The sequence below is a fragment of the Penicillium samsonianum genome, assembly GCF_028829775.1.
Source record: "Penicillium samsonianum strain IBT 33392 chromosome Unknown utg000003l_segment0_segment0, whole genome shotgun sequence".
Lineage (NCBI taxonomy): Eukaryota > Fungi > Ascomycota > Eurotiomycetes > Eurotiales > Aspergillaceae > Penicillium > Penicillium samsonianum.
The window spans coordinates 4,765,248-4,781,134 of NW_026643261.1; the positions used below are offsets into that span (position 1 = coordinate 4,765,248).

The window sequence follows — 15,887 nt, forward strand, 5'->3', positions numbered from 1 at the left end:
CAAATGACAGGAGGATATGAACATTATTGAAAAATTCCACGACGAACGAGTCAAACAGCCATCGGCGCACCTTGGTCTTTACGTTAGAAAGAAGACTGTAGATCGTGCTCCCTTTCTTCCGAAAATGACATACATATGTAGCTACCTATCATTATGATCGCTGAGGCGTGGATTAACACATTTACTCCGCCTTGGCAAAGCTACCCTTCTCAATAGCTGCCTCCATCATCCGGTCACCACTGATGATACTCGTGGTACAGATAATAATCTTCCTCCGTGGAGCCTCTTGCGCAGCAATGAAGCGCAGCGCGGCGATCTCTGTGAACGTGATACCGCCCAAGAAAAAGACATAAACAGCCTTCGTAGCAGAATTACCGCTCAGTGTTTGACGCGCCCGCACAGCCTTATCATCACCCTTCTGGACAATGCTGAAAGTCGCACCGCGAGCACTCTTGACAACGTCCTCGAAGCCAAGCCAGCCAGGCGACGTTGTATTAGCAGTATTCAGCGAGGCAGCCGGTGTACCTCCCTTGATCAGCGAGACCATATAGGACTTTTGTAACACGCATTGAACCAGGCGGACGCTAAGGGGCGCGAATCCACTGTACACGTAGGAAATATCGTTCGGATCCTTCTCGCTGACCTCCTCGATGACAAGACGGAGGTTCTTGCGCAGGTACCCGTAATTCGTCTTTGATCCTGCTTGCGCGCCGGATGTAGGGAGGAGCATCGTCGTTGCTGAGGATCTAGGCTGGAGAAGTTCCATTTTCTCTAGCGCCCAGAATGTGAGGAGGTGCTGGTGGCCGTACGCTTGGACGACCTGTCTCTTGAAGCTCTCTAGGTCGCGGGGGCGGAGACCCCCAGACATACAGGACTCCAGGCATAGGAGCCGCAGCACAGTCTTTAGTGGGACGTCGCGAGCTATAAGCTCTTCGATTGTCTCGTGCTGGTATGTGGAGTCGGCACCGGCTGCGTTGTTCTGCTGGACTTCTAGGGTTTTGCGGAAGGTTTCAGAGCGGGTGAGTCGCATTATTTCCTCTGCGAGGTTGGTATGAGTTCGAAGACTCTGGTGCTCCAGCTGGTAGGTTGGTAATCGGTTGACAAACTCTCGAAGCTCGCCTGTCGTTTTAGCTGTGTGGCGGCTCTCGTACTCAGTTTCTAAGCGGCGTGCCACCTTATTCAAAATATCGCCCACGATTGCAAAGTTTGCATCTCGCAGTTGGCTGAACAACTGATCCGAGGCGTCCAGCTGTATCTTTCTTTTCAGCCCCTGCTTGGCTTGCTGAGGTGCCTTGGATGACTCTTGGGACTGTGGCGTGGGAGCAGGACCGACAATGCTCGTATCAACGTCTGCTTGGTTGTTCTTTATACCGACATATTCATCAATTAAGCCTTCATAGGTGAGCTGTGTGAGAAGGGCCGTCGCAAAGTCCACGTCACGGTCTATGATGATCAAGTTCTCTACACTCGCACTTGGCAACAGCCCTCGTGCAGAGGGATCGGACAATCCGGAGCTCTCCTCTGCATCGAGTTCTTTCCTCATGCGCAACAGGAGATCTGCCAGGCGCCGGGCATTGTCACCTTTTCCGACAATGCGTGGGAAATAGCCATGGCGCTGCTGGACACCCATGAGAGCCTTAGCGGCGTGGAAGATACACCCGGGATCTTTATGCTAAATAGCAAGGTCAGAAAATGTCTCATTCAAAACACCAGCAACCCACCAACTTACCAAGTACAAGTCTCCAAACGACTCATCCAGTTCTAGTGACAAGATATCTTGTTCTAGGGGCATAAAATAGAGAGGAAGCTCGGCGATGTTCACGTCGCCAGTGATTCCCGCCTCCTCCAAGACCGCATTGCTTACAAGGGTCCGTCTGGGGGCGAAGAAGATAGAGAACTCATGTTCAACGTTTCCATTATTCTGAAGGCGTTTTATTTGTTCTAAGGTAGAAATGTCAGCTCATCCTGATGGCACTCAATCAGAGATAGCAGGAAAGGGCCCTAATGAAACGAGCTTGTAAAAATGTTGTAAAGATGAATATCGATATAGGGAACGTTTCTCCAGATTACATAGAGTAGAAAAGCCTCTGCATAATCTAATGATGGCCCATCATGGACCCAAATGAAAGGGGTCCAATCTACGCCAGCCTAACAAGCGGAAAGGGGGCGAAAAAAGAGAAAATGTCATACCTGCCACAATTCGAACGTGGCGAGCTTTCTCGCCACGAACGAGGAATACAACATTGCGTTGTGATGAGTCGATGTTTGCATTTTCCAGCAAGAAGACGCGGTCCACACCATATTCTTGGAGCACGGAGAACTTGACGAATAGCCCCACTGGGCCGGCCAGCTCCTGGCTTATGACGAGGTTCTTCTTACCCCGGGCCTGGAGAATAGTTAGCGCAGATCAGGATATCAAGGAGCTGTACTCACGCCTTCCAGTAATGTCAGGAGATCCCTCCGCGCCTTGTCTCTAAAGTAGTCCGTGTCAGACCCCGATAAAGGAGCCATTTCATCCAGGCAGCAGAGGTAATGTCGTGGCCAAAAATAAACAGAGACGTTGAAGTGCCACTCCGCCCGCATTGGGTTAGCACTGCCACTGCTGATGTAACTATGTAACTTTGGTATTAGTATGGTTATCCCCGACCCATGCCCAATAAATCTGGTGGGTAACCTTGGTATGTCCCTCATATGTTTATTACCATCAGGCGGCGATCTCGAACATCTAACTCCCCTGAAGGCGTCTCACATTAATTCTTTCTCTTGTCTCAGTTCATTCTCTTTCTCCTTTCTTTCTTGTACTTCCATTTGCCCTCGATCATTTTAATTTCATTCAACAAATCCTTACAAACCTACAACCCCCCCCCACATCATGGGTCTTTTCAAGAAATCCGATGCCGACGAGGACTCTAGCCGCCGAGCACTCTTCGGCTCGCGGAAGAAGGACAAGAGCCCATCCACCCCCCTCCAACCCTTACGCCCAACCAATTCCGGTAGACCCATACACCAAAGCCAAGATTGGCGCAGGCGTTGCCCCCTTACCTGCCGACCACCCAGCCGCCAACGGCGGCCCCTCGGCGCAGAGCCCTCACTCCATCCCCTCCGACAACAAGTACTCCGCCAACAAATACGGAAACCAAGGCGGTTACGGCAGTGATCGATTCGGCGGATCCGGCGCAGGCGCCGGCTCCCCGGCCAACGGCTCGGGCTCGGGCTCGCGGTATGGAAACGGTGGCTACGGAGGTTTGGGTGGTGGCGATCCCAATGACCCCGCGGCTGCAGACTCCGCACGCAACGAGCTGTTCGGCGGCGCCAACAAGAACAAGAACCGGTCACCGGACAACTCGACCAGTTCGCCACCGCCGTACTCCGAGGGCCAAAATGGTCAAGGACAGAATAACTACGGTGGCGGCAGCAACGAGTACAGCATGGCGACCTACCAGGATCGACAGCTGACAGCCGAAGAAGAGGAAGAGGAAGAAGTCCAGGCGACGAAGAACGAAATGCGCTTCGTGAAGCAGGGTGATGTGGCGTCGACACGGAATGCACTCCGAGCTGCCGCACAGGCTGAAGAAACCGGTCGCTCCACTCTGGCCCGACTCGGCGCGCAGGGCGAGTCAGTCCACGACACGGAGAAGAGTCTGGACATGACGAGTATCGAAGGCCGCATCGCGGAAGACAAGGCAAGGGAGCTCAAGACACTCAACAAGAGCATGTTCGCCGTGCACGTGGCGAACCCGTTCACAGCCTCGCGACGCCGGCGCGAGCGCGATGAGAAGGTCCTCAATACACACCGTGAGGATCGTGATGTCCGTGATGGCACACGGTCCGAGGCGCACGCAACTAATCAGCGCATGGACCGGGTGTTCCGTGATATTGAACGCGATGCGGCGAAACAGGGCAAGGGCAAGAAGGCGAGTGTCACCGAGCGTGCCAAGTACCAATTCGAGGCGGATAGCGAGGATGAGGCAATGGAGGACGAGATCGAGCAGAACTTGGATCTGCTGGGTGGTGCTACTGGTCGGTTGAACGGTCTTGCCAAGGCCACTGGCAAGGAGCTGGACGAGCAGAACAGACATCTAGAGCGTATTATGGGCAAGGTGAGTTTTTGCGATCCCTTTCAATCTAGTTTGGGTATGAAGATGAGACTAACTGGCTACAGAGCGACTTTGTCGACGATCAGATTGCCATGAACCGGGCCAAGCTGGACCGGATTCGTTAGATGTGTTGGTTTTTAAAGCAAATGGGGCTGCGGTATGCCTGGTGCTGTCGAGCTCAGTAATTTTCTGCGTGCGTTCTGTCCGTTGGGCAGGGATCACACATTGGCGTTGGGGTTAGTTCTGCATTGTCTGCCGTGGTCATATCAGAACCGGCGACTAGAATATTAGTTGAACATCAATTAACATAATTTCATTGCGATTCATCCCGAGTACTTCATATGAAGCCCATTGACATACAACATAGGTAACTAGGCCTGTCCCTTGACACTCAACTACTCAAACCTCCCATCGCAATATCCAAAATCCCACGGAGATCGACACCCCGACTGCGGGGAGTGTGGGGGAGCACCCGGAGAATGAACCTCCGCAGAGCCCTAAATGTAACGGAGTATAAAACCACACTTCCAAGAACAAGGTACTTACTTCTACAAGCCAGTTCATCTCCAGCTTACAATCTCCCACCAAAATATCATCATGGGCCTACCCCAAAAAACCGACATCCTCGTGATAGGCAGCGGCAACGCCGGCCTCAGCGCCGCCCTCTCAGCCGCCCAAACCAACCCAAACCTAAGAATAACTGTAATCGACAAAAGCCCCGTCTCCTGGGCAGGAGGCAACAGCTACTTCACAGCCGGTGCCTTCCGCACCGCCCACAATGGGCTCCACGACCTCCTCCCACTAGTCAACAACACCGACGCGACACAGGCATCCCGCATTGACATACCAATCTACACCGAACAAGACTTCACCGCGGATCTCCAGCGCATGACAGGAAACCGCACCGACCCCGCGCTATCAGCAGCTCTAGTCCGCGACTCGCGCGAAGCCGTCGGCTGGCTAGCCGCTAACGGCATCCGCTTCCAACTCTCCTTCAACCGCCAGGCCTACGAAGTCAACGGCAGAATCAAGTTCTGGGGCGGACTCGCGCTAAAGACCCAAGATGGCGGTAAGGGTCTTATCGAGGATGAGCTGCGCGCTGTCAGGGACGCCGGCGTGGATGTCTTCTTCGACACGGCTGCCACAGCGCTAGTGACTGATTCGACGAGCGGCGCTGTTGTCGGCGTTGAAGTTGTTAACAGCGACAGTGCTGGACGTAATAAAATGACCATCGCTGTCGGCGCGGTCATCCTCGCTGCAGGCGGTTTCGAGGCAAATCCGCAGCTGCGTGCGCAGTGGCTCGGTCCTGGATGGGATAGTGCGCGTGTGCGTGGCACACCGTATAATACGGGTGAGATGTTGCAGATTGCGCAGCGGGATGTGTCGGCCAAGACAGCGGGGAACTGGAGTGGATGTCATAGTGTGGCGTGGGATGCGGATGCGCCGGCGGATTCTGGGAACAGGGAGGTTTCAAATGAGTATACCAAGAGCGGGTATCCGCTGGGGGTTATGGTGAATCGGGATGGGGAGCGGTTTGTTGATGAGGGGTTTGATATGCGCAACTATACGTATGCGATGATTGGACGGCGGGTGCTTCAGCAGCCTGGGCAGGTTGCGTTCCAGGTTTGGGATGCGCGGACTGTGGCGTGGCTGCGTGAGGAGGAATATCGTAGTGAGGTTGTTCGACGTATTGAGGGCGCGTCGTTGGAGGAGCTTGCGGAGAAGTGTGCGGAGGTTGGACTTGTTGATCCTGAGCGTTTTGTGGAGAGTGTTAAGGAGTATAATGCTTCTGTTGAGGATGGGGATGGGCAGAAGAGGTGGGATCCCACTGTCAAGGATGGGCTTGCTACTAAGGGGCTGGCTGTTCCCAAGTCGAATTGGGCTTTGCCTATTGATAGGCCGCCTTTCCTGGCTGTCAAGGTCACGGCGGGCATCACGTTCACTTTTGGTGGATTGGCTGTGAATCCTGAAACTGCGGCAGTCATTTCGGAGACAACGAGTAATGAGGTTCCTGGATTGTATTGTGTGGGTGAGATGCTTGGAGGCATCTTCTACGATAACTACCCCGGTGGAAGTGGATTGACTTCTGGGACGGTCTTTGGGCGTCGTGGTGGTCGAGCAGCAGCGGAGCGAGTTGGGGAGAGTGGAAGAATAGAACGGCTGTGATGCTCACGATATCAAGACATTAGATGACTATGGAGAAGGTCAAAATATTGGAATATCAAGGCATTTAGCTACATAACTACAGAGAATGATAGAATGATATTCAGAATGTCTTTTATTGATTAGACAATATATTTAGTAGCGACTGTAATGTGAGACTCGAACAAGGCCAGGCCCAGCCAGTATCAAAACAATAGGAACAATGCTTCTTCCTATGGGTATCATCATCAACACCAACCCAAACTTGCACGTGAACCCAATGCACTTGAAACGCAGACTTGGTGGAAAAAGGCGACTGGGGGAAAAGAGAAAATGTAATGGGTTCAAGCCATGCAGAATGCAGACCATGGAAGATTAAGAAGCGAAAAAAAAAGTGTCAGGGTATGGCCTGCCGAGAAAATAAAGAAACATCGAATCATCACAAGCCCCCATGGTATCGAGAAAAAGCAGAAAGGTGACGCCCAGGTCTAGCGAAAGAATAAGAAATGAAATGAAAACAACGCATCCAGCCGGAAACCTCTATGGTCGTAACGTGGGTGAAACAAATGAAACATGGAAATATGAAAGAGAAAAGAAAAGAAAAGGCACTCTCTTGCCTGTGGCCCTCAAACAGAACCCATTATACCCATAAATCACAGACCCTTTTGGAAGGAGTATGGTATGTATAAGCGTTTCTCTCTCCGATGAAGAAATGTGTGTCGGGAGTTGATATAGAAAAAGGTGATGAAAAGGTGATCCATGCTGTTGTACAAGGAGACGAGAAAGCCCCAGCCATTTGTATAAAACATGCCAACGCAGTTGGTTCATGCTCATGGCACAGGGAGAACGAGTTTGTGGCGGGTGAAAGATCTGGCGCTTTGTGCGCGAAGGGGGTTAGGAGAGAGAGCACTCGACGGGGTTTCCGAATCGAGTAGAAGAATGTAGTCGTATGAAAGGAGATTGGCAGATTACTCGTCGTCATCGCCAGAGCCGGTGTCCTTCTCGCCCTTGTGGACCTTCTTGTGCCGACGCAGGTTTGAGACAACGGAGAAGTGCCGCCCGCAGCCTTCAACATCACATGCGAATGCTGGAAAATGTTAGAACATGAATTTCAAATGATTTGTCTTCCGAATAGAAAAACTTACGCTTTTCGCCAGTGTGGCTGTACATATGCGTCTGAAGAGAAGACGGACGCGTGAACCGCTTGTCGCAGACCTTGCACTTATGCTTCTTCTGGGTGTTGGAGGGCATCTTGGAGCTGAATTGGCTCATCATTGATTGCGGGCCAGGGGGAGCACTGCCGGCCAAAAGGCTGGTCGGCCGGGGGAGAGTGCGCGATTCATATGACTCGGAAGTTGTGGAGCTGTAGTCTGTCACGGAGGAGTCGACGGAGCCCACCGACGCGCTGTAGTAGGGGTAGTTGCCGCCGGAGGAGATGGATGAGGCGGAAGATTGGGTGGAGGGGAAACCGTAGGAATCGGCGGAGCTTCGCGCGCCGCGATGGCCAGGGCCGTAGATGTTGCGCGGGGTCAGATCCTGGCTGAGAGCGACCATTCCGCGGCTGGCGTCGAGCGCGTCACCGAAAGTAGGGGCGGAAGCTGAAGAGCCAACGCGAACGGCATCTCTGTGGATTTGTGTAAGTTTATTTTTATTCCGAAGCATGTAAGCGATGCGGACTTGGAATTCAACTTACGAGTGCGAGATACGACGGCCGTCTTGCGGGGAGGGGTGAATGGGGGCATAGGCATAGCTGGAAGGTGCGAAGTTGCTCATTGGAGGAGCCGTGGTGTAGGAAGGAGCCTGGTCGAAAGTTGTGCGTGGCACCTCATGTTGCATTCCCATTACCTCTGGGCCATAGCTGGCGGTCGCGTAGGTGCTCCCAGCCACCATTGACGGGGCGGACACAGGGATGCTAGGGTAAGGCATGGACATGCCGGAGCGGTTCACTTCCTCTTGCTTGACCTGAGCGAGGCCCATGCTGGCGCCATTGCCCATGGAGGTCGCATAGACCGGGGGTGTCGAGTGCGACGAAGTGTGCGCCGCCCACGGGTCTGTGAATTGTGGTGGGGTGTGGTGGTAGACATTGTCGAAGCTCATGCCGCCATAGGGGCGGTTTTGGTTTTCCATAACCATCGTCATGGGGAATAGAGTCGCGAATCGATCGCGTGTAGAAACTGTATAGAGAGAAGGTTCCAAGATCGAGTCCAAAGGGTTTTGGAATAGAGTGATCGTCTGTGTTGATCCGGAGGTATATGAAGAGAGAAAGTGATAAACCCGATGATCAACAATTTTATAATTTTAAGGGAGAAAAGAGAAAGCAGAAACAGTCTGGGGAAGGGGATCGGCGAAGCTTATGAAGGAATATAAGGTGTGAGGCATGATCCCATATACTCCAAAGTGCCACTGACGACGTCCCGTCGGGGGTTGCAGATCTCTGGAAATTATGATACCGGTATTTATCTTATTTTTTTATTTTTTTACTTAATTTCTAATTTTGCCTTTTTTTATTTCTTTTTTCTTTTATTTTTTGGATTTCACATTTTAATAATTTTTGGTTTTATTATTTCCTTTTTTTTACTCCTCTCTCAGGATTGGTCGATTAGAGGCACTGCTTAGGGCAAAAAAGTGGTCCCCAACGGGAACCAGTTCCTCGGATGTGAATTTACTCTTTATATTTACCCTAAGCATACTAGTAATACAATTTACCCTTTGTTAATCAGGGTCTAAAATATATTAATTGCTTAAGCATCAACTAGGCTGAGGAATGGAAGATCTAAAGAATCTGTATAATCAGTGTTTAAATGGGAATGTCAAAAGTTGCTCGACTCCGGCATCGGAACGGCAATTATAATGAGCCATAGAAGGTGGACGGTCAGTAAAAAAAAAAAAAGCATAACCAAAAATATTTCCTAAGAACAATATACGGAGTAATAAGGGGACGAAAAAGGAGAAAATCATGAGACCCAAAAAGCAGTCGGTGACCTCAGAATCGAAGGGGGTGTAGACTAGGGGAATGTTCAATTGGAGACTAGCCGTGATGAACGCTGATGAGTGGTCCAACTGTGCCGTGTTTGAGGGAAGAGGAAGCAAAAAAGGAAATTTATGAATTAAATGAATTACAATAAAAGCTATAATATTTATAATATGTTTTTTTGCAAAAAGGAAAAAACAGAAAAAAGGGACTGCCAAGAAATAAACTCACCAAGGTTCGCCCTGAGTCCGCTGTTTCAATGTAGCGGGGCAGATCCCAGTGTCAAAGGGTATACCCGTTGCCGTGGGGGTTAATATGAGTGATTATAGTGATAGTTCTTGATTACGGAGTACGGAGTCCAGTTTATTCATTGTGATTATCATACTATGGCCATTAGTTCCAGTAGGTCCAATACACAAGGTACACTATACCTCTTAAAACATTCCAAGACCCTTTGAGAGGACATAGCTTAAAGACAAACCCACATCTGGGATGGCATACTGGAGTCTCTCATTATTGGAAAGCTGCAGGATCATAGGTAGAGCACATAGGAAATATAACTCCTCTTAGTCTTTAAATAATAAAATTTTAAAAAGGAATGGCTGAAGCCATGGAGGGGCCTTTGACACGGCACAGAGAGGGTTTAGCGCGCCAACCCGACCTTACATCGAGAGAAGGGAGCATCGAATCACTAGCCGCCAACATTATTGACTGCATTCTAATTCCATTCGGTCAGGGAATTTAGCAAAAATGTGATGACGATTGACATCCCAAGTCGACGGGCTATACGGAGTACAACATAGTCTTAGTATGTCGTACTCCATGAAGCATGTGGAGGATGTACAGTGCAGTCCGATGGAGCACACTCCACACGGGACAGGAAGACTACCTCAGAGAGCGGGACCATGGAGGTTCTCCGTCGACGCTCGCTCAATACAGAACTTGGTTAGTTTTCCCTCGGTCGCATAACCCCAAATGCACACAAAATACGAGCGTGCAATGAGGTTGCGTCCAGCGGAACACAAAAAAAAGCCTCCTGCAGGAAGAAGGAATAAGTTTGAATATCAACGCTGCGATTAGCCGGGCCATGCGAGCTGTATCACATAGAAAAACACCCTTAAGTCCACGCCTAAGGCACCCGGGCGAACGAAAACGGAATCCATGACAACCTCGTATTGGCCTGTGATGATAAGGACCACGGGCTGCAAGCCATGTTTTTTCTCCTTTACTGGGATTGGGACAGCTGGACATCGACGTCAGAGGGGCGGAACAGCGCAACCATTGGGGTGGGAAAACGGGAAAAGGGCCGCTTTGGAAATATTGGCGGGCGCGGCTCCCGCAATAGCGCGGTAGAGGTCGATGACCTGAATGGGACATATCACAATCTATTGACCTTAGTTATTTGGTTTCTCTCTCCTTGGTGGATTGTTTGGAGATTATCCCCATGCCTCGTGCTGAAAGCAGACATATCCTCATCTATCCGATCAAATTTGCTATTCAATAGTGTATGAACCCGCAATAAATAAATTTCCGATATGGATTCGATATGGTCCCCGAGTCTCGGGGATTGATGTCACCCCCGGGAATCGCTCTCCGTTGTACAGGAGTACAGGGTTGATCACAAGGTACGAGAGGGGGCAGATCGTCGAGCAAGAGCCGAGGAAGAGGCTGAAGAAAAGTTACATAACCTTGAGCCCATCCAATCACATAGACTGCATAACTAGGTCCCCATCAATGATTGGCATTTAGCCCGGGGAGAAAACCAACGTTAAGTGTGAGACCGAGGTACAATATACAACATACACATACTGTACATTCCGTACTCCGTAAACCATAAAGCATTCGAGGATCAGGATCAACCGCCGCTCTCCCGGACAAGAGGACAAAACACGTTCAACCGTGGTCTTGCCACTGCGGAGATCTAAGCGGGAGGCTTGGGACCATGGACGCAAACCCAAAACCAAAACCAAAATAAGTGCAGTTCCAACTTTCCCCTTGGTCCCAGGCTGGTTGGTTTCTCCGCATTCTACTGAACCATAGCGACGCCACGGCATCCTTGGGTGCGCGGTTTCCAGAAAAACTTAGACTGGCCACCAACCATGGAAACTAGCAATTAAACAGTTTCCAAGGTTGTGGGCCGTGGACGGAGTTTAGTTTTCATCCACTTGGGAGTCTTGCTCGACCGGATGCAGTATGCCCAGGTGGAAAGAGTGGCTATCCATGGATAGCGGAAGTGTGCCTCGAAGACAACCGTGGGTCCCGGGTTACCGGATTAAGATTGGAGTAACGATTAGGTTTCTCTCTATCAAATTACTCCAAGCATTTTATCCAAGCACTTTAGTCTTTGTAGACATTCATGTTAACCTTGGAAGGAGGTTGTCTGGTTTCCCTAGAGTTAAAGTTACCAGTCTACGACCAATAAATGGATCTAGCATATTGTATGAATCTATGTTGTATTTCGTATGGATCTATCAGTTCGCGACTGGGTTTATCTTGTATCCTTGTATACATCTCAACCATCAACACCGTAAGGAGAAACATCTCAGTACGGGGCCCCCGAGTCTCGCCAGAGCCCGGACCGTGTCTAGACGGTCGGGGTGGACATCCCCCAAAAGAAAAAAAAAAGAAGGAAAAAGGCATTTGGGCAGTCAGTCGGGCACCCAAGTCCCTAGTCCACACTGCACAGTGAAAGGGGCAAAAAAGAAATTCAGGTACAGGTTCAGGCTACTTCAGCTTCAAGTTGCCCCATTTTGAATAGCCCATATGGAGCCCTTGAAATTAAGAGGCGCGAACTCGACCAGGCAAACCAACACCAAAATCCAATAAAAGAAAAACAAGCAATGCAAAAAGATGGGCTCTAGTCTGAGCGTAACCCCCCCTTTTTTGCAGCCATGCCGTGTTGGTGGGCCACTTGGCATCTCACCGGCAGGACTCCGTCGCTTTCAACGAACGCCCACTGTGTTGGCAAATGTGGCGTTTTGAGGGTGCTGATTTTTGAGTGCAGGGTGAAGTGGGTGAGAGGGGATGTGAGATGGAAGTGTGGATGCCAAGATGTTTGTGGTTTTTGTGTGGATATGTGGTTGCTTGGTTCATCCCAATTCGTATCTGTATACATTGGCATGGCGTTCAGTAGTTCAAAAATATGTGTGACTTTTGAGGAAGGTATACCTTGACCACAATATTGAGCCGGAGCGTGCCGGATGGACAGTGCTTGAGAATGGAGTCAGATTGTAAGTGTATCTCTTAGAGTCTATAGGTTATACAGGTCCACCAGTCCAGAAGGCCCCTGCTAGACACGGGAGGGGTGGAGCATATCTTGAGGTTGTGAATGTTGTGAGGGACCTCTTCAAGGTCTTCTATGTTGTAGATGGGCCTTGACGGGCCTGACCGCTTTTCTCGCTCCGACACGGCTCATATTAATGACGCGTCCCCTGGGACCCTGAGACGTTTCTATCACTTTGCCATTTCATCATCGTCTGCTCCGTGCTCCGTATAGAGTAATTATCTGCTTTCCCGAGAAACCCGCTGGAAAATCCAGAAAAAGAAAAGGGCGGTCTGAGATTTATGTGACAGTTCAACACAGGAATATCGGAGAAATAAATATGTCAAGCCCCGGATTTTGATCTCAATTTACAATCGATCGTCCATGTAAAGATGATTATCACCTGGCTGAAATGAAAATCTCTCCCAAAGTCCGCTGTAATCAGATCCTTATCTAGCACGTTGACGATCCGCCTCAATGCCGAGTGTCAATCAGGTACCCTTGACCAACAGAGGCCTGTCATCTGCATGGGGCTCCGAGCTTGGCAGTTCCCACACGGCAGATCGTCATTGTCCCTAAATCAAGGTTGACATTATGTGCAAATCACCGTTTTTTTTTGTCTCATGCTGGATATAACATATTCCAGTGATGACAATCAGTTATGTCGAAAACTCGGGCGAGGTAAATGTACTGTGCTTTGGTGGTTATTATTTCCTTGGCCACCATGCTGCGTCACTGCAGAAATACCAGAACCTGGTTTCTATACATAGAATAGCTGAAACGTTGAACTGAACCATTCTTTGCGATGTTCAAAGCGGTGCATCCACACAGTGGACCTGTGGACTCTCTAATTTGCGAAAGACCATGGGAGGTCCAAGAGGAATCCGGGTAATGGGATAACCCCAAGTCCCGTATGGCATCCACACACCGAAAACGTATTGAACTATGGTGCCCATGATTGGCTAAGGCGATTCTCCCGATACCGGACCCCTTTTAGGTTTATTTCCATAGTTTTAGACTAATACGGATTAGTTTGGCCCATTTTGGACTAGTCTGGCTTAATTTCATTGGGTCCACATTCTTACATGTTTGTTGCAGAGCCTTTCAACCAATCATCGATGATCATTGACAATCCAGTCCCACCTGGAGACGGCAGATAGTCGATAGCCGATATTGGCAGTCGTTGATCGACCAATTGTATATGTGGCCCCACCTGGAGCTGACGCGTGCTCATCCCGCGCTTTTCAAGCCAACGTGGTTATCTGCTGCTTGGTATAGGTCGAACAAAGTAGGAAGGTTAACCTTGGATTGTGAAATTCGAAATATCTCGGACCTTTCCCGAGTATGACTATCGTCTTTGCTCCTAACCTTGGAAGTTTTTATTTCGACTTCATGTAACTCTATTAACTCTATCTATTCCTGCAGACACGAACCCCTCAAATCTTTAAAGTCAAATGACGTGACCCTCCCCCAACACCTCCCCGCAAAGCCCGTTTTGGCTTGGTGCGCAAAGTTGAGATCCCTGCGTGCGATCCTAGCTATACTCCACATTTCCCGCTAGGAACACTGCCACTTTCAGGGTCAACGCTAACAACCTGAAACGCCCGTGAGTGGATCGGGAATTCAATTACAGTAATTTATATTCCTTTTTTAATAATGTGTCCTCCTTTCCCTCCTGTTCGAGAGATTCAAATACAAAGTAGATAAACACCGAATTCATGCATCATAGTCTAAACCGCACCGAGTAAGTTGTCCCTGCCACTAGTCTTTACCAGTACCCATTTTGCGATTTCATCCATCATTACGTAGTGGATCTCGTGTCTAGGAGGGAATCGGAAAATGACCGGAGCACTTCGGAGATGGCTTACATTTGACATCTAGCATGCCCAGGTGGGGTTTAGACTAAGTGCGCCTCTTTTTAGCCTGAAGAATATACTTTTTGCCTTAACAGGCGATTAACTCTACTGTTTGATCGGATCCCCCCGCCACCATCAAAAAAAGAAAGTTCAGTCCAATCCCATCTCTGCGGTTCATGTTGGAGTTTCCCCGAGAACAAGGTGTGACTGTGGATATTGTCGAAACTGCGGTGTGTGCGCTGTAATAGAAAAAAAAATCCCAGATCACTTGGATACAAAACCACTTGAACCGGAAGTTGTATAGCATCATATAAAATGATCAAGCTTCCCCTTCTCTACCTAACATTGTACATGAAAGACGCACTTGCAGTCAGAAAGTGGGGAAATCACTCTCTTGGCCTATGTCACCAGACATTGTAAACACTGCAGGAAATACCAAGGGCCTTGAAGGAGGGGCCGTAATCTTAGCCTAAGTCTTAGTGCGCACTACAGTCTGCTGTTGACGGAGAAAGGCCCAAAGAAAAAAGGTAACCCGCCAGAGGCGCCCGATCCACAAAGTGTGCACCCCTCGCTTTGTGCCTCAACCGTCGTGAATGGGGCATACTGCAGGGTCTCCGATCCCTTGCAACAGATTCATAAATTTAAAAAAATATATATTAAAAATAATTAAAATAAAAATCACCTCTACTTCCTTCTCACAGAAGAGAAATTCTGTCCTACCTACGATGTACAACATGTCCTAGAATAGGAACCAAAAAGAAGAGCACTGACAACAGAGTTCCCAGCATTGTTAAGCTGGTTCCAATCATCCAACGCGCAAGTCTTCTCCCAAAACTGAAATCCTTAATCCCTACGGTGTTGCGCAAGTCAATCCCGCTGATTGGATCACAGCTCTCCATGCTCTGCCCACATAACCTTTTTTTGTCTCCATATCTCCAGTCTGTACTCCGTACTCGGTGCTCCGTTCTCCTTCACATGAATCCGAGGAATCGCGGTATCTCGCATGTTTGACGGCTACCTCGAGCTTTAGTACATGCACAAACAAAGACTACTCGCGGCTGTTGAGATTTAGTAGATGCGTGTCACGCGATCTTCCCCACTGCTATACCATGTAGACTGCATACATTGTACATATCATATAGTTAGTTATCTGTGCCTTCTACGTTGTACAATGTACACTTTACGCCTTACACTTTTCCGGTGGGGTCGCCTCGGGGTTCAATCCCTGCATGTGCTACCTCCACGATCTAAGGATCTATGAACCTCAATTTGGACCCATGGTCCTTGCAGCCAAGGTGATTCCTGATTCTGTCCCGTGTCCGCCACTGCGCTAAGGGGGGAACTGATAGCTTGGGTGAGAGATTAGCCGTGATGTATGTTATCCAAGAACTCCAGAGTGACCAAGTAATTAAAAATAAGAAATAAACTCGGATCCTCAACGTCCAAAAGCGGATAGTAGACCCTGGAAATCCAAAAAAAAGGAATTCCGAGGAACCTTGGAAGGAACCGTGTCCAAACCATGGAAAAGGTATAAAAAAAAAGGGGCGTTACACAACAGC

General features: G+C 49.4%; 4 protein-coding genes across 4 annotated transcripts; 2 read left to right on the plus strand and 2 right to left on the minus strand.

Annotated features, from left to right (window-relative positions):
• Positions 1-27: 27 nt before the first annotated feature.
• On the minus strand, positions 28-2,583 carry N7471_005430 (Sec1 family protein; the record flags this gene model as incomplete). The annotated part of the gene is made up of 4 exons (XM_057278149.1): positions 28-1,672; positions 1,730-1,941; positions 2,191-2,386; positions 2,434-2,583. The coding sequence occupies 4 exons, from the start codon at positions 2,581-2,583 to the stop codon at positions 182-184; spliced, it is 2,049 nt and encodes a 682-aa protein (XP_057137759.1). The 3' UTR covers positions 28-181.
• Positions 2,584-2,774: 191 nt separating this feature from the next.
• N7471_005431 (putative plasma membrane SNARE protein (Sec9)) lies at positions 2,775-4,419 on the plus strand (the record flags this gene model as incomplete). The annotated part of the gene is made up of 2 exons (XM_057278150.1): positions 2,775-4,100; positions 4,163-4,419. Coding segments are annotated over 2 exons (1,386 nt in total), but the record flags the coding sequence as incomplete, so codon positions are not given.
• Positions 4,420-4,694: 275 nt separating this feature from the next.
• Positions 4,695-6,263, plus strand: N7471_005432 (uncharacterized protein; the record flags this gene model as incomplete). The annotated part of the gene is made up of 1 exon (XM_057278151.1): positions 4,695-6,263. The coding sequence occupies one exon, from the start codon at positions 4,695-4,697 to the stop codon at positions 6,261-6,263; it is 1,569 nt and encodes a 522-aa protein (XP_057137761.1).
• A 139-nt stretch (positions 6,264-6,402) lies between these two features.
• On the minus strand, positions 6,403-8,584 carry N7471_005433 (C2H2-type zinc finger protein). Its single transcript, XM_057278152.1, has 3 exons — positions 7,933-8,584; positions 7,385-7,863; positions 6,403-7,326 (listed from the first exon to the last, which is right to left on the minus strand). The coding sequence occupies exons 1-3, from the start codon at positions 8,376-8,378 to the stop codon at positions 7,208-7,210; spliced, it is 1,044 nt and encodes a 347-aa protein (XP_057137762.1). The 5' UTR covers positions 8,379-8,584; the 3' UTR covers positions 6,403-7,207.
• Positions 8,585-15,887: the final 7,303 nt, after the last annotated feature.

Excerpts from the sequence above, each read along its gene's own strand:
- N7471_005433 (XM_057278152.1), bottom strand. The coding sequence starts at position 8,378 with ATGACGATGGTTATGGAAAACCAAAACCGCCCCTATGGCGGCATGAGC. Across the intron at positions 7,864-7,932 it reads GGCCGTCGTATCTCGCACTC|AGATGCCGTTCGCGTTGGCT; the intron begins GTAAGTTGAATT and ends ACAAATCCACAG. Across the intron at positions 7,327-7,384 it reads CAGCCACACTGGCGAAAAGC|CATTCGCATGTGATGTTGAA; the intron begins GTAAGTTTTTCT and ends AACATTTTCCAG.